Source organism: Ursus arctos, unplaced genomic scaffold (assembly GCF_023065955.2).
Source record: "Ursus arctos isolate Adak ecotype North America unplaced genomic scaffold, UrsArc2.0 scaffold_4, whole genome shotgun sequence".
NCBI lineage: Eukaryota > Metazoa > Chordata > Mammalia > Carnivora > Ursidae > Ursus > Ursus arctos.
In genome coordinates this window covers 91,651,478-91,673,118 of record NW_026623056.1, presented here as the reverse complement: position 1 = coordinate 91,673,118, position 21,641 = coordinate 91,651,478, and the positions used below count along the sequence as shown (strand labels likewise).

Below are 21,641 nucleotides of genomic sequence, written 5' to 3'. Positions count from 1 at the left end.
CATCGCTGTCACCAGGAAATGAAGGAGGCTTTAGGCAAGAGTGTTTTCCAGAAAATTCCAGTAATGAGCCCACTGCCACAGAACTGTGCTTTGCAAAGTGAGGAAATAAGAACATGGATGATTGGGAGTTAAAGACGGTCAGGCAGGTTCACCGAGGGCTGAGCCAATAAACAGAACGTGGACAATACATGCGACGGAATATTATTTGGTCTTGAAAAGGAAGCAAACCACCCCGTGCCACGAGGATGCTTGAGGACACCACGCTCAGTGGAATAAGCCAGCCACGGAGGAACGAACACTGCGGGACCCACTCCCAGGCAGGACCCAGAGCAGTCAGATCCACAGGGACAGAGAGCAGACGGGGGCGCCAGCGGCCGGGGGGGGGGGGTGGCTGGGGAGTTCGCTTGTACCGAGGACAGAGGCTCAGTCTGGGAAGATGGAAGAGTTCGGGATGGGGGGGGGGGGGGGAAGGCTCACGAGAATGTGAGTGTGCTCGGCGCCACAGAACCCCGAAATGGTTAAGATGGTCCTTTTATCTGTATTTTGCTATAATTAAAAAAAAAGTCATGCGGGGCATCATCTAAAGCCAAGTTGCTGAGATGTTCTGGCTCTAACGGAATGTTCTAACCGGGTTTTCAGCAGTGCTGTGAGTGTCTGTTTAGGCAAATGCTCCCATCGGTGATTGGCTTGGGGACCCGGGGAGCAGATGTGGTGCCGTGGTGGAGGTGAGGGGGCTGGTGGAGAGGGATGGGTGAGGTCCAGGCAAAGAAACCACACTGTCAACTGTAGAGATGGTACTTTTTGTGAGGCTGCAGACATCTGGGGCAGCTGCAGCGGGCTGAGGAGCTGGGTGCTGCGTGGACAGTGGCCCGCCATGTGACTGTATACCCACCACGCCTAGGGAGAGGTGCAGGCGCTCCGTGCACTCCTGCAGGTGGGTCTTTACGTGCACTCTCTTAGAACATTCTTCTTCCTAAGAAAGATTCAGAACCCTGGAAATGCCGACCCTCAACCACCGAAGGGGGAGGAAACAACCCTGTGAGCTGAGCAAGTGGCTCCATCTCAATCCGCTTGAGGCCGGGCCATGGGCTTACAAACTGCACTGGCTTTGGGCCACGTCTCCCTGGGCTGGGGTGCACGCTTCTGTGGCGGAGGGTCATACTGGGCCGGGACGTGACTGCTCGGTGGCCACCTCTCATCTCATCATCCTTGTGGCTGAGGGGAAGGACGACGCAGGGGGGCAGACTTCCCTGGGCCTGGACCAGCTGGTGGGCTGCTGCTGTCCGGTGGATACTTCGGGGTCCCTTTGTGTCTTCCGTCCTCGCTTATCCCTTCCAGCCAAAGGCGTCCGCCAGTTCCCAGGAGCGTGGCCTGCTGGGTCATCGGGGGCCCAGGAAGCAGGCGACTGGGTGCGGAGGGCTCAGCCTGTGCCTCCTGCTATGGGAAGGGCCTCGGGGGCAGCAAACCCGGGACAGGGGAGTGGGGGCCCAGCCTCCAGGGAGCCAAGACTAGCATGTACCCAGTCCTGCTGTCTGCTCGCGGGGCAGTGTCCTGGGCTCCCCGCGGCCGGCTCTGCCGTCAGCGGCTCGACTGAGTCCGTTTCATCCTTCATCCGCCTGCCGGCTCACATCAGCTGTCTGATGGGGTCACCGTGCCCTTCGTCTGCTCTTGCCTCTCTTCCCTGATGACCAGAGCTGTAGTCCACACATCTCGGAGGCCGGCAGCCCCTAGTCCACAGCGGCTCGGCTCTGGGGAGGGCACGGGGCCTCCTGCCCAGGGCTCACATGGTCCTGTTTCCAGCAGCTTCTGCCAAGTGGGAGAGGAAGGTGCCCCGGACAGCAGGACCCGGGGGCCTGGGGCCTTAGCTCAGGCTCGCGGTGGGCCCTCATGAACCAGCGACAGGAGGGGCTGCCTCAGCTCCTTGCACAGTGTCCCCGGGGAGGGAGGGAGCCAGGGGCGGCACGCAGGACGTGCTGACCGAGCCTCCCCACGTGGCTGGCTCACCCTGGGCACTTTGCACATGACTCAGCACCGACTGTGGTCCCTCAGTGGGGGCGCCACGGCCACACCCACCTGCCAAGGAGAAGGTGACTTCCCTTGGGCTTCCCAGCTGTCAAGGGACAGAGCTGCATCTGCGGGGCTGTCTGTCCCTCCGCACTCTGAGTGACCACCCCTCCCAGACAGGGGGAGCTGCACGTGGTCTGAGAGACCTCCGCGTCATTATCTGTCAATCCTGAGGACATTAGTGGGTTCAGCCACACCCCTCCTGGGGCTCCGGATGTTGGGGATGAGCCTTCAGGCCACGGAAAGTGGGAAGGAGGAGGGAGGCCAGCATTCCCTGACTTCTCAGAGCCTGGGGCTGGGTAGAATCCTGCGTTTCCAAGAGCTTCTGTTTGCACAGCACCTGCTGGGCGCTGCAGGCCGTGGGGCTGATCTCCTTGTTCAGCAAGGGACTGAACACACCCGGTTCTTGTTAAATCTCGCCTCCCAGCTCTGACCCAGCCGAGGACAGCCAGGTCATCGCCAGCTCCCCCATTGCCAGCAGGCCATCTCCGGTTTTCCGCTGGAAATCAAGATGGTGTGGGATGACTCCTTCTCCAAACTTGGAGTCTCCAAACTCCCCTGCCTTGCAATCGGCTTCTGTTACCATGTCAGTACCGCATAAATATCTTAGGCTATAAACACTTAGAGGAAGATACACAGACGGTGCTGGAACTGCCGCGGATGGCCGGGATGGCCAAGGGGCGTCCCCGTCACCTGGCCGCGATGCAGGGCTAACGGGCGCACCCAAGCCCAGAGAACTCGCCGTGGGTCGGCCTGGCCAGTGGGTGGGCCCCGCGCAAACCGAGCGAAGATCCCTCCGCGGACGGGGCTCCGCTGGCTCGGAGCGTGGGCAAAGCAGGTGCACGCCTCTTAAAGTGAAAGGAAATTGTCACTGGGCTTTGCCAGGTGGCAGGACAGACGTATTTTCCAGGAAGGGGAGAGGTGCCCATGAGCCGGGGGGACTCAAGGTCCTGCTGTGCTGACCACACGGGACAAGACAGGGGGCAGCTGCACCCTTCAAAAAATAGAAGACAGGATGGGCCTGAAGCAGTGCGGTCGCTATGTTTGTGCCAAAGGCAAGCAACGACTGTCGGGGAGCCTGAAGTCCCTTGGAGCGCGCAGGGCTGGAGCAGGTCAGGGGACAGAGAGAGGCAGGCGGAAGGTGGCTGACAGGGCTGCAGAGGCCTGAGCTCCAAGGGCAGGGGAGGCCCCGGCCACAGAGAAAAACTGAGGGTCAGGGCCTAGTAGGCTCCGGGGGAGGAACCGGGGGCGGGGGCGTACCAGGCGGAATCCCGTCAGTGTGGACGCTGGCTCTCTGGGAGAAGACGGGACTGCTGAGCCCTCGGGGCCGGGGAGGGGACAGCAGTCAGCAGTGAACTGGGCACACTCTTCTGCAGATATTTAACTTTCCAAGTCTGCTCTTCCCTTTGGGTTTTCCTCATTCATTTCCTTATTTCAGAGTAGAAACCACTTAACAGAGTCAAGTGGCTGTTTGCTTTCCTGAACCTGAGTTCCAGCGGTGGAGTAAGGCTGGGGTTCCGGCTGCAGTGAGGCTGGGACAAGGACGCAGAGTCCAGAGTGGCTGAGCGTGGTCTGGGCCGACTGCCATGACCAGGGCACTGTCCCTGAGGGAGCCACCAGGCCAGGGCCATGCACCCACGGAGGTGCTCCGTCCCAGAGCTGTAGGAGCTCCAGAATGGCCCTTCCTGCCCAAACGAGGCTTCTCAGCAGCCCCAGCCCAGAGCCAGGCCCCGAGCTCACATGAACCCCACTCTTCTTCACTGGTAAGGTTATCAAACTCATGGCTGGACGTGCTACCAAGCAGGGCCCCTCCACCTCCCCAGTGCCAAGGGCATCACCATGGCAGCCCCGGGACATCCCAGCTGAGTGCACCCTCTCTCCGGATGTACCATGGGCGAGGGGGAGAAAGGAACAGGTCCTGAGGCCAGGTTCAGCAGAGGAAAGAAAAAAGCAAACCCTTGCGCAAAGAGGAGAAGCAGCGGGTTCTAGGGAAGAGTCCTCTGGAGCAGGGATCCCCGCTCTCCAGCTTTGGGGACCCTGGCTCCCGTTCCCTCCTCCTTCAACAGGAGCGGGGGAGGAGGCAGGAAGGGGACAGGTGTGTGGAGGTGAGTGAGGCTGCCCCCGTGGCCATCCAGCAGTTCCTAACCGGGGTCACCCTCAGGCTTTCCAGACTGCAAAAGCCCCCTCCCCCCCCCCAAATGCCAGTCTTCACCAAGGAAGGGAGTCCACTTCTAGCACCACAGCCCTGCCCCACCAGCGGGGCTTGCTGTGTCCTTCTGTCCGTCACCGGGCGCCCTGCAACAGCTGTGGTTTACTATCTGGGAGCCCATCGCTCGGTGGAACAGAGTCGTGGGTGTCACGTTTGCATGGGTCCCAGCCCTCGGCACACGGTGGCTGTTTGATAGACCGTCTGGAGAGCGGGCTAAGTGATGGGTTTCGTCTGGCCGATTGTACGACAAGCAGCACTATGGGTATCCCCACCTTACACAGAGGTTAGGGACCTTGCCCGGGCCCCGGGGGTGCAGGGGAGGCCCTGGGAGCAGCCACACAGCTCTCTGCTGCCTTTGTGGGGGTCCGAGGGGGCACAGGCTCAGAGGGTAAGCCACCTCTCCCTCCAAACCCCTCTGCATAGCCACTGAAGGAGAGCCCGCAGATGGAAGATCGATCCCCCACAGCGGCCTGAGGATCCCCCAAATTCCCACTGCTGGTCTCGCACTGTGTCACCCTGGGCTGGTCGGTGAGTTGTGTGTCTGGAGTCTTCTTCATGTCTGAAAACACGGAACTAGCTATCCAGTGGTGGCAGTGGTTTCTTCAAGCACCTGGGACACCTCCAGGGTCGTCACCCCGAGTACGTCCTCAGACAGGGCAGGTGGCCTCCCTTCAGATGACCTGGGACTGTTCCCCCCAAGCTTGGCTGGAGCAGGTTACACCCGCAGGACTCACTGCTGTGAAGGCTCTCCCCCCACATTTGTGCCCTCTCTGGGGGGAGTGTGGGGGCCCAAGAGAGGGTCACTGGAGGGGCAGAGGGCAGGGGAGACAAAGCAGGGCCTTAGCCCCTCCCCCGCCCCCCAGCATGCCTGCCCCAAAGCAATGGGGTCTGTGACCTTCCTGGGAGAAGCACTCAGAAGGGTAAAAGGGAGACAGAACACGACCGAACCCAGTGCCTGGGACCTTAAGGAAAGAAAGCGTGGCCACAGAAAGCACTGCTGAAAATGCTCTCAGCAGAGACACCTGACGTCCCCACCATGCTGCTGGGTGTGAGGCGAGTGGCCCGTTGTCCTTTTCCAGCACAGGCTTGGAAACCCCAGATGCTTCGGCTCTCAACCAGGGCCAAAAGCCCCAAGGCAGAGGGCGCAGAGCAAGGTCAAGAACCACTAACGGGCGTTGAGGACTTGGGCGACGGACTTGGGCGACGTTTAAAGACCACAGCCTATCTGGGCCACCCCCTCCCCTGTCTGTATCAGCGAGAGGCCATCTGTGGACAGAGAGAGGGACTCGTGCGTGATGCCTGCCCTGTTCCCGCAGTGCCGCACGCACTCTGATCGTACGGTCTTGTGTCCTTCTCAGGACAGTCTATAAAGCAGATACCGTCGTCCCCCTTTACAGAGAGGGAGGCCAGCTCTGAGCTGCCCAGGGACTTGCTCCAGACCACAGAAGGGGGGGGAGCCAGCACTCAGCAGCAGATCCGGCCCCTCCTGGGGCCACGGCCTCCCTCCTGAATGCAGGTGTGCCTACAGGGCTGTTTCTCTGGACGTCACCCCAACCTCAGGTCTGTCACCTTCTAAACACCTGCCTGCCTGCCACGCCGGCACAGCTTGCCAGACCCAGCGCTCACCTCTCACCCTCTGGCACCTCTCTTCCACCTCCTACCCACTTCCAATCCAGCTTCCTGGGGGACCTTTGGGAAGTTCTCGGGAAGAAGCTGTCACTTTTGACCTGGTGGTGGCATCTCATCTCACCTCTTTCAAAGGATGAAAAAAAGCCAGTCTTTGAGAATTCTCATCTGGTGGGGTAGGAGTGTGTGTGCTTGTGCGTACGTGTGCACGTTTGCTTGTGTGCACGTGCGTGTGTGCTGGCATGTGGCTTTGTGCTTGTGTGTGTGTGGTTCGTGCACGTGTGCATACCTGCGTGCACACATGGTTTCATGCGCACGTTGTGCGTGAACACACATGTGCACCCGTGTGGGCACACGCAGGCATGTCTGTGCACGCGTCTGTACAGTGCGGCAGGGAAGTATTCAGCCGAGGGTCATTCTTCCTTTGAGGGGGCTGTTAAATCCTTGTTCGGTCACAGGTGCCGAGTCCTGGAAGTCAGGGGACCGGAGTCCAGTCCTCCATCTGCCGCTGACCAACTGCCCAGCACTGATGAAGCGAGCTTGACAACCTGGCCGTGCAGATGCTTCCTGCTCCCTGCTCTCTGATTCTATGAAAGCACCACCCAATGGTGGGGGAAGGGGAGTTCTCACTTTCTGGGATGGAGATGGGGATGCGGAGAGTGAGGGTGGCTGCTGGCAAGTCTATCAGCTGGCAGAAGCACTCAGAGATCTCTGGAGACACCCCCCTTGCCCCATGCCTGCTCTGTGACTGGCTGGGGCATCCCTCCCTGGCTTCCCGGCAGGGGGTGGGGGGGTCCTTGAGAAGAGCAAGGGGAGAGGTGGCAGCTTCCCTGAAATGTCCAGCTGAAGTTTGGGAGTGATTCCTCACTGTGGCTTTTCCCCAGGGGGGCTTCAGCAGGAGCTAAAAATCCCCCCTCCAAGCCAGCTCTCTTATTGTTCCTCTCTGCCAATCAGAAGCATGGGTCCAGGACGGTCTGGACTCAGGCCAGGGGCTTAGAAAGGGAGGGGCCAGGAACAAAGGGGGTCTGCTCTGGAAGCCTCTCCTATGAGAGTCAAGTTGGTTAAGGACACTGGACGTCTGGAGGGCTTCATACCTTCAGAGGAGGGCAGAGGGAACACAGGGTTGGTCCAGCCTGTCCCTCAGTCTCTCTGTGGGCCCAGGACGTACAGCAGCCTCAAGGACCCCCCTCTGCTGTCAGAGCTGACCATCTATCTGCCTGGATGGTACACGGAGGGTGCGCGGTGGGAGGACTGCGGGGCGCAGCCCCTTCTCCCCAAGCCCCGCCCCCCCCCCCCCGCACCTGCTCCCCCCTGGCCTGGAAGCACTGCCACTGCCTAGGGGGGAGGGCAGCGCGGCCGTACTCGGTCACCCTCCGTGCCTCAGTCACCATCCCTGCACGGGGGTCCACGTCCCGCAGGGCAGCCCATGGGCTCCGCGGCGGGTCTGCTCTGGGGTCGTTCCGAGGGAAATGAAAGGCTTCATGCACCGGCCTCTGAACATACAAACTCAGCCTGGTGAGATTTGTTACAAAGAAAGCTCTGCCCATGAAGTGGAAAAAAATACCCCCTTGTGGGTCGTCCCTTTCCACGGGGGGGGGGGGGGCGGCGCGTGGGGACAGCAGCTCCGCAGAGCCCTGCCGCCCCCAGCCGAAGTTGTCGGAGGCTGCAGCCCGGATCCAGGACGCGCGGACGCACAGACGACGGACCCCCACCCCGGCCGCCCGCCGTCGCTGCGCCAGGTTCCCCCACCCGCCGCTGCGACCCCCGGCGCCCAGGGAGGGGCCACTGCGCGGGATCGCACGGTGGGGGCCAAGCACCACGCTGCGGGCGGGGGGCACAGCGGGGGAGGGCGTGAGCACCGGGGGGCGGGGGACACGGCGGGGGGGGGGGGTGCAGTGGCGGCCGCGGTGCGGAGCTTGGGGAGGAGGTTACCTTCTGAATGCGCCCATCGATGTCCAAGTAGATGGCCTTGGGCCGGTAGCTGGAGGAGCCGGATCCCATCTTGCGCCGAGCGGCTGCACTTGGACTTTTTACTGTACTTTCTCGTCGCCAGCCGCCGCGGGAAGGGCGGGGAGTGGGAGGGAGGAGGGGGCGGTGGCGGGAGGATGGAGGAGACCAGCCAACCAGAGCGCCGCCGCACCGGTGCGGGTTCGGGCCGCCGCCTCTGGCGCGCGCGTCTAGGCTCGCGCTCCGCCTCCGGCCTCGGCCTCCCTCCTCCTCCCTCTGCCTCCCTCCTCCCCCTCCTCCTTCCCCCATTTTCCTCCCACCCCCTCTTTCCCTCCTCCGCCTCCCTTTTCCTCCCTATCCCTCCTCTCCCCTCCCTCCTCCCCCCTCCCCTTCCCTCCTCCCCCTTCCCTCCCTTCCCACGTTAAGGCACACCCCCTCTTCTTCCTTTTGACTCCAGCCGCCTTGGGGATAAGGCCAAGTGAGAAGCTTATCTCCAAGTGACCTCTGGACAGGTGCCCATAGCGAGTGACCCCTCTGGCTACAGAGTTGGTCACCTCCCAAGTGCCAGAAATTCCCAGAGCGACCCCCTCTGGTTGCAGGGCTAGTCACCTTCCCCTGTGCCAGAAATTCACAGAGCGACCCCCTCTGGTTGCGGGCTGGTCACCTCCCCACATGGACAGTTGCCCAGTGTAACTCCTTTGCCCCAGGGGGCTAACCCAGCACACCAGGGGCTTGCCCCCCCCCCCCCCCCCCCGCTACGTGTGGTTATTAACCAAATCCAGGACCGAGTAGCGTTAGGCAAGTCCCCAAGGCTCAGCCTCTCCCTGCCGTGATTGCCATCCTCATGTAATTTGACTAGGAAATGGGAAAAGTTGCTTCTCATTCATGCGCATCCTTCTCCTAAGTTTTCTGTACATTCTTGGGAGTGACAGCCTCTTCCAGCTGCACCGAGAGCTGAAATGGCAATTTTATTTCTGTCCTTAATGGAGCCGGAGAGAGGATTACCCAGCCACCAGCTCTTGCTCTGCGCTGCACTGCTCTGCCCACCCTCCCCCCACCTCGTTAATTGCTACAGGGAGTCTGGGAAAAGCAGGAGGGAAAGAGAAGGGATTTCAGGCAGTTGGTGACCTGTAGATCACAGTGGGGGCTGCCCTGTGGCTTCCGATCCTCTGGGATCTCCCGGTGGGAACCAGATGGGGGGAGGGCTGGTAAGTGCTGACTGGCTCCAAGTGCCTGTTGCTTTTGGAAGCGAGTGTCAGCCCAGCCAGAGAATGCTCTTACTGTTCCGTGCTCTGTGAATTCCAAGCCACTGCCTTCCATCTGTTGAATGTCTGGGTTTCGCGTATTGAGAGAGTGCTGGTGCACACAGGCTCCTCCCGCCCTCCGGGCCTGCCCGAGCCAGGCTGACCACTGCCAACGGTCATTGCCTTTTCCTTCCCTGGCCGTCCGGCCTCCCCTGGTGCACGGGCTTCCCAGAGTCCCCCAGGCCACCTGGAGAACTGGCCAGCCTAGAACCCTGGGGGGGGGGGGGCTCATCATCTTTACGGGCAGCGCTCCTCCTGGGCCTTCGGACCGTTTAGCATGCGTCACTTCATGTCCCCTGCCTGCTCTGGAAGTGGGAGTCAGCTCTCAAAAAATGATGGTGGCTTTGCCCTTGCGTCCAGCCCAGTGAAGGGTCCCTGTCAGAGCCTGGGCACCATGAGACTTGTGTTAGAAGTGACTAGGGGGAGAGCGAGGGGCAGCAGGAGACTTTTGAGGTAGGGGTAGCCGCAGCTGGCTGGTTACAGTTGGTCACCTGACTCACAATTGTGATAACGTGTCCCCAGAAAATTGGAAAAAGTGCCATTATTATAGTCCAATTTTGTTGTCGAATGTGCTGATGTTGTTTGGGCTAATGCAGTGATGCGTCTGGGGCTGGTTGCTGCCTGGCGTGGAAATCTCACCACCCAGCAGATGGCTCATTAGCCCGCTGCCGATTTCTTCCCCATGTCTCGTAGTCATCTGAACTGACCGTCTCCAGTCATCTCCTTCTGGCGCCCCAGAAAGACGGGGGTCCAAACGCCGTGGGCAGCTCCGCGGAGCTGTGTACCCCAGGCCGGAGCGTGCAGTCCTGGCACTGCGGCCACGTCATGAGGGGCAGGCTTCCTCACGCTGAATGTGGCTGGTTCCGTACTCTGCATAATAACCTCTCTCACAAGCGTGTGATGGACGAGCGCTGCTGCAGCTCGTTCAGCGAGCCTTGGGCTGTCGCCCCTGAGAGGAGTCCTTGCCCTTGTCTCATTCCTGCGGGGCAGTGGCGCTAGCGCTCGCAGCACTGTCCTTACTCTGTCCTTACTGTGTGTCCGTGCGCCTCCGGGTGCTGGCGCTCTGGAGAGAACACACGAAAATCTCGGGCTGGGGGAGCTGGCGTTTCACTGGGAGACAGACGAGAGGGGACAGATACATGCAGCCTGTCGCGTGTTGGATCACGAGTGCCGAGGAAAAGAGTCACTGGGGAAGGACATCCCAAACAGGGCACGTGGGGAGCTGACGTAGTAACGAGCCCACGAGGCAGAGCACACAGGGGTCGGGGAGCAAGGAGCCCAGAAGGAAAGAAACTTCTAGCAAAGGGTGAAGAACCTTCAGGCCAAGTCTCCTCACACAGGAGGGCGGTGCAGCGGGTGGGAGTAGGGGTGGGGAGTGGGGGGCCTGCAGTGGGGAGTGAGCTCAGAGAGATGAGGGGGTGGCAGGCCCCTGTGTGGACCATGCAAGTGACCCGATGCCACGGTTCTGGATGCCAGCCCACGGGCAGCGGAGCGGAGCGGCGGAGGGACATGGCCTACTCGAGTGTTGGTGTTTTGACAGCATCATCCTGCTGCTGGGTGGCAGGGCTGTAGGAGGGAGAGCCGCGAAGACACTGCTGCGTAGCGTTTGCAAGGAGCGCTGGTGGTCGGACCACAGCGGTGAGAAGTGGCTGGATTCTGCGACCAGTGTGGCGGATGCTCAGATCTTTATTCCTGCTCGTTGCTTAGGTTGACGTTATTTCTACTTTTTGCTCTCCTTCCCTCCTGCGTCATGTGGTCCTGCCTGAACTCATGCTCCTTCATTGTGGACGGCCCCTGGGGTACCGTCCGAGGAGCCAGCTCTCCCCTCCGTGCACGGAATCAGCCCAGGTGTCTTCCTGGTGTCCTTGACCTGTATTCCTGACCCTGGCTTGGCCACCAGGAACGGAGCCAATGTAAGTTCCTGGAATCAGGACAAAAACTGAAGAAACCACCTGCTTCTGCCTGGTGGGCTGGGGGCTGAGGGTCGGGGGCAAGATGAGGTGCTGGGTGCAGCAGGAGGCCATGGAGTGTTATGGGAACTTGGGGTTCACATAGTCCCAGGGGGAGTCACAGGGAAGGAAGCTTCTGATTGGGATGTCCAAGTGCGAGATCCTGCTGAAATCTCACAGGGCAGGGGGAAGCAGTGAAGGAGGGCCTGGGGGTGCAAAGCCACCGGGCTCCTGAGAGCCAGAGCTGGCTCCAGCCACTGTCTCTGGCCCCCACATGGACTGCACTTTCTCCCATGTGCATACACAGGCTCGTTCCTGTATGCAGAACTCCCTTGCTAATTGCCATAGAGACTGCACCCAAGGAAAATTTCATAGTAAGGCATCAGAGCCAAAATGAAGAGCAGAGGGACTGAGCTGAGACCATGGCGGGAGGGGCTGGGTCCTGGTCCCCGGGCCCCACACCAGCTCTTCATCTCCAGCTTGAAGAAGCGAAGCCACAGGAGGAGGAAGAGGGGGTCCTCCCTGTCTCTACGGGGTAGGCAGCCTCCAGCAAGGACGCAGAGATTAGGAAGGAAGCTCAGGGCACTCGGGAAGAGTCTAGAGGATGTATCCAGAAGGATGTCCTGGCTTGGCCACGAAGAGCATCTTCCCTTGGGGCCGGCAGCGCTGAGCACCTGCTCGCAGCGCCAGCTGCTGGTCTGCCCTGATGGCATCCTCCCGCCTGTTCTTTCTTCAGTCTACCTGGTGTTTTTAATAACTGCTCTGAAAAGGATTCAGTTGCTTCCTATACCAGTTCTTTTTCGGAACCAGGGGTGGGGTGGAGGGCACAAAAGGAATGTATCAAACAAGCAAAGTGTATTAGTGCCAACTGCATACGAGGCACTGAGCCGGCCTTATGAAGAGAGATTGGAGTACGCTGGACTCTGGGAGCCCATAGGACAGGATTAAAATTAATAAACTAACTGGAGGTAAGACGCTTTCACTCTGAGAGCTTTATTGTCGGCCGCTTGGAGGGATCGCCTGTTTCATACATATATAATGAACGGAACACCCCATAAACTGCTCTAACCGTCTGGGAAAGCCACTTGGCAGGATGCACCAAGAGTTCGAGGAAAGGTCTGCCCTGAGCTTTGGTGCAGAGGGAGAGAAGCCGTGCACGGCAAGAGCCCTTGCAATGCCGATGTTGCTGGTATTTGATTTACACCCACACCGACTTGTTTCTTTTTACGGCTTTGGTAATTACAAAACTATTACCAGTTGTCAATATTTCCAGCAATGCAGTGGGAGAGGCAGAGTCCCATCTGATTAGAACATGGAGATGCACCCTCTTCTTTTTTTTTTTTCTTTTAAAGATTTTTATTTATTTATGTGACAGAGAGACAGCCAGTGAGAGAGGGAACACAGCAGGGGGAGTGGGAGAGGAAGAAGCAGGCTCCCAGCAGAGGAGCCCGATGTGGGGCTCGATCCCGGAATGCCGGGATCACACCTGAGCCAAAGGCAGACGCTTAATGACTGCGTCACCCAGGCGCCCCGACGCACCCTCTTCTTAATCCTCGTCCCGTGGATCTCTCTCTCCCATGTGCGCTCTCTTCTCTCGTTAGCCGGCTCCCTGCGCGGTGGGCGCTGCGACCTTCCCAGCATTCTGTGGTTGTAAGTAGTGTGGAAAGAAGCCTCGTGCAAACCCTTGGGTCGTTGCGTTGTTCTGTAGCCCTGATTCTTGGAAGTAGGATTTCCGGGCGGAAGTGGGGGCACATTTAAAGTTTTGATTTTGCTGAGCCCCCCTCTGGATGGTTATACCAAGGTACGTGCCCCCCATCAGCAAGTGGGGGTGCCGTCTGACCACACCTTCAACAAAGCAAGATAGCTGTAATCCCATTTCCGTTTTCCAGTCTAAAAAGAGAAGAAACATCTTGCGGTTTTTTTTTTTTAAGATTTATTTATTTATTTGAGAGCGAGAGAGCGAGAGAGAAAGAGAGAGAGAGAAAGAGAACACACAGAAGCAGGAGGAGAGAGAGAACCTCAAGCAGATTCCCCACTGAGTGGGGTGCCCGACGCAGGACTTGATCCCAGGACCCCGGGATCATGACCTGAGCCAAAGACGCTCCACCGACTGAGCCCCCCAGGTGCCCCAAATCTTTTTATTGTTTTATTTTTATTTTATTTTTTTTTTAAAGATTTTATTTATTTGACAGAGAGAGACAGCCAGTGAGAGAGGGAACACAAGCAGGGGGAGTGGGAGAGGAAGAAGCAGGCTCATAGCGGAGGAGCCTGACGTGGGGCTCGATCCCACAACGCCGGGATCACGCCCTGAGCCGAAGGCAGACGCTTAACCGCTGTGCCACCCAGGCGCCCCCCAAATCTTTTTAATTACTGATGTTTAGCAGCTCCTTCTGTGCGTAGGATAGCAGCTCACCGGCCATCAGGTACCTTACAAATATTTCCTCCAAGTCAGTGGCTCATCTTTCAACTTTATTCACAGTGTCTTTATAACGTGGCTTTCGTGTATTTGTGCGAACTTCTCCCACTCTTCCGGTAGACACTCTGGGCGTCCTGTCAGCTGAGACAGGAAGTATCATTTATAATAAAAAAAATTTTTTTAAAGAAAGAAATGACCTACATTTCCAAAGATGGGCACTGGCTAATTAATTGTGGCGCATTCGCCGAGGGGAAAATCAAACACGATACTTATGAGCATACGGAGGCCCAGGGAAAGGTCACGGCACGTCCAGTGACACGGCAGAATCCACAGGGGCATTTACACGCTGGACACTCATTTCCATACACGACCGTCTGTGTGGCCCGAGCCGCGTGCCAGAGCTGGATGCCAGCGTGGACAGAACCAGCCCCTCCGTGAAAACCGCCCTGGGGCTGAGCCGGTTTGGAAAGGGGACATGAAATGAGGGGTAGGGTTCTAGGCATTTTCTTTTTCAAAACATTTTTTTTGATTCTGTGATATGATTTTTGCCATGAAATTGTGAAAAGGGGAAGCAAGCGTTAAGGTGACGTATGATGTTTGCGGACAGATCAGTGCCCTCCCGCTTTCTCAGAAGGGGCTGGAAAGGAACAGTCGCGTCTGGTTTACAGACGTGGTGCCGTGAGCCTTTGTTTTACCGTGTGGTGTGGAGTTACAGTGCTCCCCCGGGCTCTCAGCGGGCCTCCCTCGTCCCCTCCTCGTGGACTGCGACGGCCTCCGGGGGAAGCTGGCTGGACCAGACCCTCTTGCCTCCTCTGTCGTGGTTCATTTTAGTGGCTTCCTACCACGGATCCCAGCCCCTCTCATCTTTCCGGAGCGCATGTCCCCGGAGCTTCCTGGTGGGCCAGTCTGGCGCTGTCACTTCCCTGCTGGCCTCTATGGGGACCTTTCCTCGCCCCCCAGTGAGGCATACCTGACATCTTTTGTCCGCCCCATCCTTCCCCGTCCACACCCCCAAGGAGACACCAGATACTCGCTTTCACATCCCTGACTTTGCTCGTCATTTCATCGACAAGAATGTCCCTTCTTCTCTCCTCCCCTGGATCACCTCTTTTTTAAGATCCATTAAGATCACCTACATGGTGTCAACTTCCCTGAACCCCTGACCTCTGGGGCAGGGTGGGGAGCTCCTCTGCTGGGCCCCCAAGACCCAGCACATTCTGGGATCCCACGTGTGGCCCTGGACAGTTTATGTGCTCCCCCTGAGCCTCGGCTTCCTCCCCAATCAAATGGGGGTGACAACACCGGTTCAAGCATTCTGAGATTAATCGGGAGCACAGGTGAATGCATGAGAATCCACTGGCCCCAGGCTGGGCGCGCAGTAGGAGCGCAGGCCGTACTGTTGTCCGCTCGGAAGAGTGGTGTTGCTGTCGGCTCATCCCGTGCACGGAGCTACCCCCGCCTTCTCCACTACATTATGACCTCGGGAGGGAAATACTGAGCCGCGGGGGGTCTTCCCGACAGGGGCTGGCCCTCCCCCGGGAGCTGGGTGGACAGTCAATGTTCCATGAAGCAGTGCCTTCAGTGATTTGGCAGCCGGCCTGCCTTCTGCGCATGGCCCAGGCTGAATTTTGGACATGACTTAATTGGTATTAAAACAGTACTAGGCCAACCGTGCTCTCCTTGCCCCCTTGGGCTACAGTGGTGTTTCTGAGGAGCAAAGGGCTGCTTCGTGCTGACCCTGGAAGGCCTCTTTCACCCTCCAGGGGCAGGGTGAACTTGGTTCTTGTCTGCCCAGCGGAGCCAGAGCCCTGGACACACCGTGGCAGAGAGGGGCACGGCCGGAGTTGAGGAGCCGAGCGCTGTCGCCCCGGGGCCCGGCTCGGCTGGAGGGCGAACAGCGGGGCTTTCTGGGGTACCCTCACCTGTCCCTGCACATGGCTGCTGGGCGGACTCTCTGACTGTCTGCGAAGACTCGATGCGCCCCTCTCACCTTCCACGATCCGCCACGTAGGCCAGTGCTGACCGCGGCTGCTCTCAACCCTTTGGACCACTGTTGGTCTTCAACTTGCAAATGCTTTTGAGTTACCTCGGGTGGTCCCTCAGGCCAGTCCACTGCGAGGCACTCCAAGCTCCGATGTGAGCGTGACTGCCGTGTGACCTGGGTTGGGGGCTCCAGGCCCATTAGGAGTGAAACGACCCTGACTCTCTCCGGACCATGTTTCTTTTTTTTTTTTTTTTTAAGATTTTATTTATTTATGTGACAGAGACACAGCCAGCGAGAGAGGCAACACAAGCAGGGGGAGTGGGAGAGGAAGAAGCAGGCTCCCAGCGGAAGAACCCGACGTGGGACTCGATCCCAGAACGCCGGGATCAGGCCCTGAGCCGAAGGCAGACGCTTAACAACTGCGCTACCCAGGCGCCCCCAGACCATGTTTCTATGATCGGGTCGCGGGCAGAGTGGAGAACTCATTCTGGTTCATAGGGCGGCGTTAACTGCCTGAGAACAGCAAAGACCAGCATCATCGAAAATGTCGAGAACAGGAGGACGTTCTCAATATGCAGACATGGGGTGAGCAGGGGCTTGATTGCTTTGGGCTTGTCACCGCTGGAGGTCCCTGCCAAGCAGCCAGCCCTCATTTCTGTCATTATCTCACTCCCCTCTCCCCCGAGGTCCTTGGGCAAGGAGGGGAGGTGGCCACCTGTGGACGCCACCCCAGCAGGAGGGCTTCTCTCTGTCCGGCCCCTGCGGCAGGTCCTGGGAGAGCGTGGTGGGCGTCTGAGTCCGTCCTCAGCAGCCCCTGCCTCCAGCGGCTTCCGCGGTGACCGTGCCGTACAGGACAGCTGCAGGATTTTACGTCAGGGTCCAGGCTGATCCGAGAACCCAGATGACCTCCTGGCCCACGCTGGCTCAGTAGCGAGTCTGCTGTTGTAAGTGGAGTCCAGGGCAGACTGATGATGTCATTTCCAGAAACAGGGCACAAAGGCCTCATTGTTATGCAGACCTGTCCTTGCTTATTCACCACCCGCGTAGATCTGTGGATCCCGCACTTGGACTGAAGAGCACTCCTCCTGATAGTTGTGTCCTATTTATTTTGGATGGCTCCCACAACGCCTTGGAATATGTGGAAAATATACCCAGTGCTAGTTTGAGGGGTCAGAGCTAGGACATATTTTGGTGGAAGAAACTCTTCTGTGAGCTCAAAGCGCGACCACGGCCATGCCTCTTGTACATTTGTGATGAACCTCGTAGGTTCAGATGAACAGGCCTGCCTCTTCAGATGAGCGGGAACTTCCCTGTCCCGTGTCCCGTGTCCCGTGTCCCGTGGCCTGAGAGCGGCCCCCTCCCTCCCACGTGACCCAAACCCGGGGCTTAGGAGGCTCAGAGGGAGGGGCTTCTGAATCCCCCCAGCAGGTAGAAGACAGAGTTCCTTCCAGCCCAATTCTTCTATTGCTTCTCCCAAAAGCAAGCCCATAAACCCAAGGTGACCCTTCCCCAACATGGATTATATTTTGCAAATTGTAGCATGAGTGCAAAGAGCGATCTTGAGGAAAATCCTGTTTTTTTCTTTCTTAGCAGTTGAGCCATTACTGGTATTTGCTTATTTAAATGATTTGGGTCTGAGAGCATGAGCATGTGACTGGGTGAAGCCCCAGGGCCTCTGCTTGGGCACCCCAACAACGGCTGTGCCAGGGCATGGGGTCTCCAGAGACCCCGCTGTCGGCCACCTCCCTCAGAAGGGTCCTCTAGTCTGGGACTCTCCAAACTGCACCTGGGCTGGGGTCACCCCTGCCAGAGGACAGCCTGTCACATCCCGGAACTCCTCCTCCCACTTCCTTTTGATTTGCTCCCCCAAACTCCATCTGACCCGTGGAATTCCCTGTTCTCCTGCTTCTTTCCTTCCCCTGGCCACTGGGGAGATGCTCTGGCATTCTGTCCCGGACCACGAGTCCTCTGCCTGCTGGGTCTGGCCCATTCTCACCACTGCCATCACACCCTTAAATGGAGGAGAGCATTTTTCTTGGTCAATGTAGACCAGAAGAGGCTGGAGATTTTCAAAGAAGCTTCTTCTAAGAAATTAGGTGAGGAGGGAATCAAAAGGGTTTACCAACGTTTGGAAAAATGAGGTTCTGATGGCCTGTCTCTGACCAGAACTTCATGAAGCCCGACAATGAAGCAGGTGGACCGGCAGAATCTACCAGGCCTTCCAACCTCTGGGTCTGGCCCAGATTCAGACAACAGCAAACAACACTCACTGAGCATGGGTTAGGGTGAAGCCCTGGGCCGGGAGCTGGGAGTCTGGAGCAGGGGGCGCCGAGATCTGTGGGGCTGGCCCCGCTCTCTGGTGAGCACGTGGGCAGACAGAAGAGGAAGATACGTAAGCAAGAGCAGACAGGCAGAGTCCCACCAACCTGAGACTTATATTCTGGTGGGGAAACAGACCACAAACACTCTAGTGGGACTTATATTCTGGTGGGGAGATAGACAATAGAAAAAACACCATACATTAGATTGTATAAATCGATGTACAACACCAGGTCTTACAGTGTGACACCTGTAAAGTTAAAAAAAAAAAAAAGGCAGAGAAAGAGGATAGAGAATTCCTTGGGCTGCTATGGTAGATACTGTGGTCAGGGAAGTCATCATGGAGGAGGTGACATTTGAGCAGAGACACGAATCAAGTGAAGGAGGAGACTTGTCAGAAAGGAGAGGAACAGCAGCCAGGGAAAGCCAGAAGCAGCCTGCCCTGGGGCGGGGACACAGTGGACAGGCAGAGGAGCAGGCAGGGGTCAGAGCGGGCTGGGGTTGTGGGATTGGGGGTTTTACTCTTGGTGCGAGGGAAGCCCCCAGAGGATCAAGAGCTGTGGAGCGATCTGAGCTGACGTGGACCCAAGTGACCTGTGTGCACCGAGGCCGGGCTGAGCCGTGCGGCGGCCAGGCGAGTGGGTCCTGGGGGCTGGTCAGCTGGGGCCAGAACCCAGCTCTTCCTTGCTGGGCAACACCTAAGCCTCAGTTTACTGCTCTGTAAAATGGGCTCATAGGGCCGCTGCAAGGATGAGAGGGTATAGGTGTAGAAAGCACTCGAACACACAGAGCACGACTCCGTCCAGGCTTTCTTCTCACTCGCACTGCCTCTTTATGCTTCCTAATGCACGGGGAGAATTCAAGCCGCGGGGCGAAGCTCTGTGAGGCTCGCTTTCTGTCTGACAAGCACGGATCACTGTTGCCATGGCAGTTGTGATTTCTCCCCTGGGAGCGGAGGTCTAGGAATTGCTGAAGAGGCCTCTTTAGAGCAAGTTGAACACCACAGAAAATTTCTGTTCCCCCTTTAGAGCGGTTGGCGACGTCTTCCTCCCCGAGACCACCCCCAAGCAATGCCCGGCTGCCAGGAGGGGAGGGGGTGCCCCAGTCGCTCGCTTCCGTTTTTAATGGGAATCACCTGGGGCCTGGCGGGCTTCCCATCACCACGCCTTCCGCCTTCCAGAAAAGGAGCCAGTCCGTGGAAGCATCAGCCAAAGCCCTGCATGGACGCCTGGGTGCTCACAGAGCCACACTTTGCAAAGGCTATCTCCCTGGCGACCAGCCGGCCACACTTTCACAACATTCATATGGGAGTAGCTCTGTCACGTGGTTATAGAACACACCTGGGGCGTCCTTGTTGTTTAAACAGAAACCTACTGCCCCCTCCTTCCTTTGAGCCCAGTGGTGGGAGTAAATCCCATGGCCCACCAGCAAAACCTTCCATTGTCATCTGAGGGCCAGCTGGTCCTCAGCCGCATAATAAGCACGGGTGTTCAGCCACTGTGTGCAGGAAAGAGCGGTGCTTCGGAAGAAATAAGTTTGAGCTTTTCATCTAGGAGGGGCTCCAACAAAATTTCAGTGGTTTGATGATGCAAGACATGGCTCTCCAAATTTCCTTCCGTTCCAAAGCACAGGACTCCACATAGGCTAAAACGTCACGTCGAGGGCGCAGAGCGGGGCTCTCGCCCAAGGCACATCAGGACACTGGCATTTGCAAGTGACGGGATCTCAGCTCAAAGGAACGTAAGCAAAGACAAGGAATGCGCTGACTCATAACTAAAAAGTCCAGGGCTGGATGCAAATACACCCAGGGTCTCCATCTATGTGTGTCTGTCTGTCTGCTGACCCCAACGGGCTCTCCCCCCACCGCGGCCGGAGTCTTGGCTGGCTAGCGGCCCAGAGCTCACGTCCTGCCAGCCCTGTGACCCAAGTGGAGGGTAAATCCCTGAGAACGGGGTGAGACGCGGGCCTCAGGGGCCACTCGGGACCCGGCATGAGTCACCGCAGCTGGAACCTGGGTGCCCCGACCGAGGCGTCTGGGTCACGGCCGACGGAGGACAATCCATGACTCACAAGCTTCATATGCTCATTACAGTTTATAAAATAACGTCTTTATGGCAGAACTCATTGAGGCTTCGGAAAAATGGCCAAGGTAGTGCACGGTGTTCTTGCTCACCCCGCTCCGGCCTCCCCGTTGTGAGCAGCCCACCGTAGTGCTGTAGGCTTGTCACGACCAGCGAACCAGGACCAACCCAACGCTCTGGATGCAGGTCCAAGCCTCGGTTGGCTTTCTTGTTTTGGTTTTGCTTTGTTTTGTTTTCCTAATATCCTTGATCTGTTCCGGGATCCCGCCCAGGAAACCACAGGAGATCCAGTCATCATGTCTCCTGAGGCACCTCTTGGCTGGGACAGTTTCTCAGACTTTCCCAGATTCTGGTGACCTTGGCAGTTTAGAGGATGGCTGGTCAGCTCTTTTGCCCCTCAACTGAGATCCGTCTGATGTCTTTCTCGAGATTAGACTGGGTGTGGGTTGGGGGAGGGAAGCCACAGGCGAGGAGCGATTTCGATCGTGTCGGGTCCAGAGTGCACGCTGTCCGCATGCCATCTGCACGCCCTGTCACCGTCAGCGTGGAGCTTGGTCCCCCGGCTGGGATGTGCCTGTCAGGTCTCTTCCCTGTGCAATCACCCCATTTTCCCCTCCCTCTGCGTCCTCTCTGGGAGGAAGTCACTGTGCACTGTCCCCAAGGAAGGAGACTGAGCAGTGCTCCCTATCCATGGACATAAGAGATTCTGAATTCTTCCGCATGGGAAATTTGTCCCTTCTCCCCTACACATTTGTTTATTCAGCCCTTTATGTATATCTGTTTGGACTCACAGATATTCAGTTTATTCTTTGGGTTATAATCCAATGCTACTTTATTTATTCTCTTGCTCAAATTGTTCCAGTTTTGGTCACTAGGAGCTCTTTCAGTAGGCTCCTGGGTCCCCTGGACCTTCTCTGCATGTGCTTTTCCGTGTTCCTCACTTTGGTCCTTCATTTGTTCCTTCCTTCCTCCTTCCTCCCTCCTCCTCTCCCTTCCTCTTCTCTCTCTCCTTCCTCCTCCTTTCCTTCCGGCAGCACAAGATGCCCAGCCCACCGTGCGTACTTCCCGCCCTGGTCGTAGATCAGCCGTTGCCCCAGGAGCCCTGGTGCCTGGGACTGGAGGATGGTGTCTGAGACCAGCGTCCGGGGCCCGGTGTGCTCATTGCTTCCGGGCTGTCTCAGCTGACAGCACAAGAGAATATATGTGTGAGTAGTGACTTGTGTGTACACACACACCCACAACCTCTGTACCCGCATCTCGTCAGACGGGATCGCATTGGCATCTTCAACTCTAACCCGTTACCACGCAAAATTATCTTTCCGGCCCCTCCCCTTGCATATGCACCCCGCCCCCTGCCCCGCCATGGTGGGAAAGCTGGCTCTCATCACCCGCTATCCATTGCTTAATTGTGGAAGCCCAGTACCCACGTGTCCTGACATTTGGAGAGCCCTTCAGGGGTGGGTGGGATCTCGGGGCCTGGCCACCTGGATGCAGGGGTGAGGAGGGGTACACAGCAGGAGCTGCCCTGCTCCCAGCTCCAAGACCGTGGCTGTGGAACATTCCAGGCTCCCTGCCCTGCGATGTCGGCAGTTAGCCTTCTGCTGTGGAATTCATGGGCTGTGGAGATGCTTCTCTGTACAGCGTTTGATGAAGGGCTGGACAGACGCCCCTCTCCTACCCTGGCTGGGGCAGAACGCGGAGCCCGTGGAAAACGGGAGATAGTAGGAAGGATGTTCTCGTGA

The 21,641-nt window shown here is 57.9% G+C and overlaps 1 protein-coding gene across 4 annotated transcripts in view; it reads right to left on the bottom strand.

The window, feature by feature from the left end:
* The window catches only part of PDE9A (phosphodiesterase 9A), a 92,840-nt gene extending 84,790 nt beyond the window's left edge, over nt 1–8,050 (bottom strand). For 2 of the 4 annotated variants that reach the window (XM_057306531.1, XM_057306532.1), the window contains exon 1: nt 7,832–7,949. In XM_057306531.1, the coding sequence (XP_057162514.1) occupies nt 7,832–7,900 (69 nt within the window). In that variant the 5' untranslated portion in view covers nt 7,901–7,949. Of the gene's footprint in view, nt 1–7,831 lie in introns of all 4 variants that reach the window. The other 2 variants (XM_026498442.4, XM_048214892.2) reach the window with 2 other exon arrangements.
* Nucleotides 8,051–21,641: the final 13,591 nt, after the last annotated feature.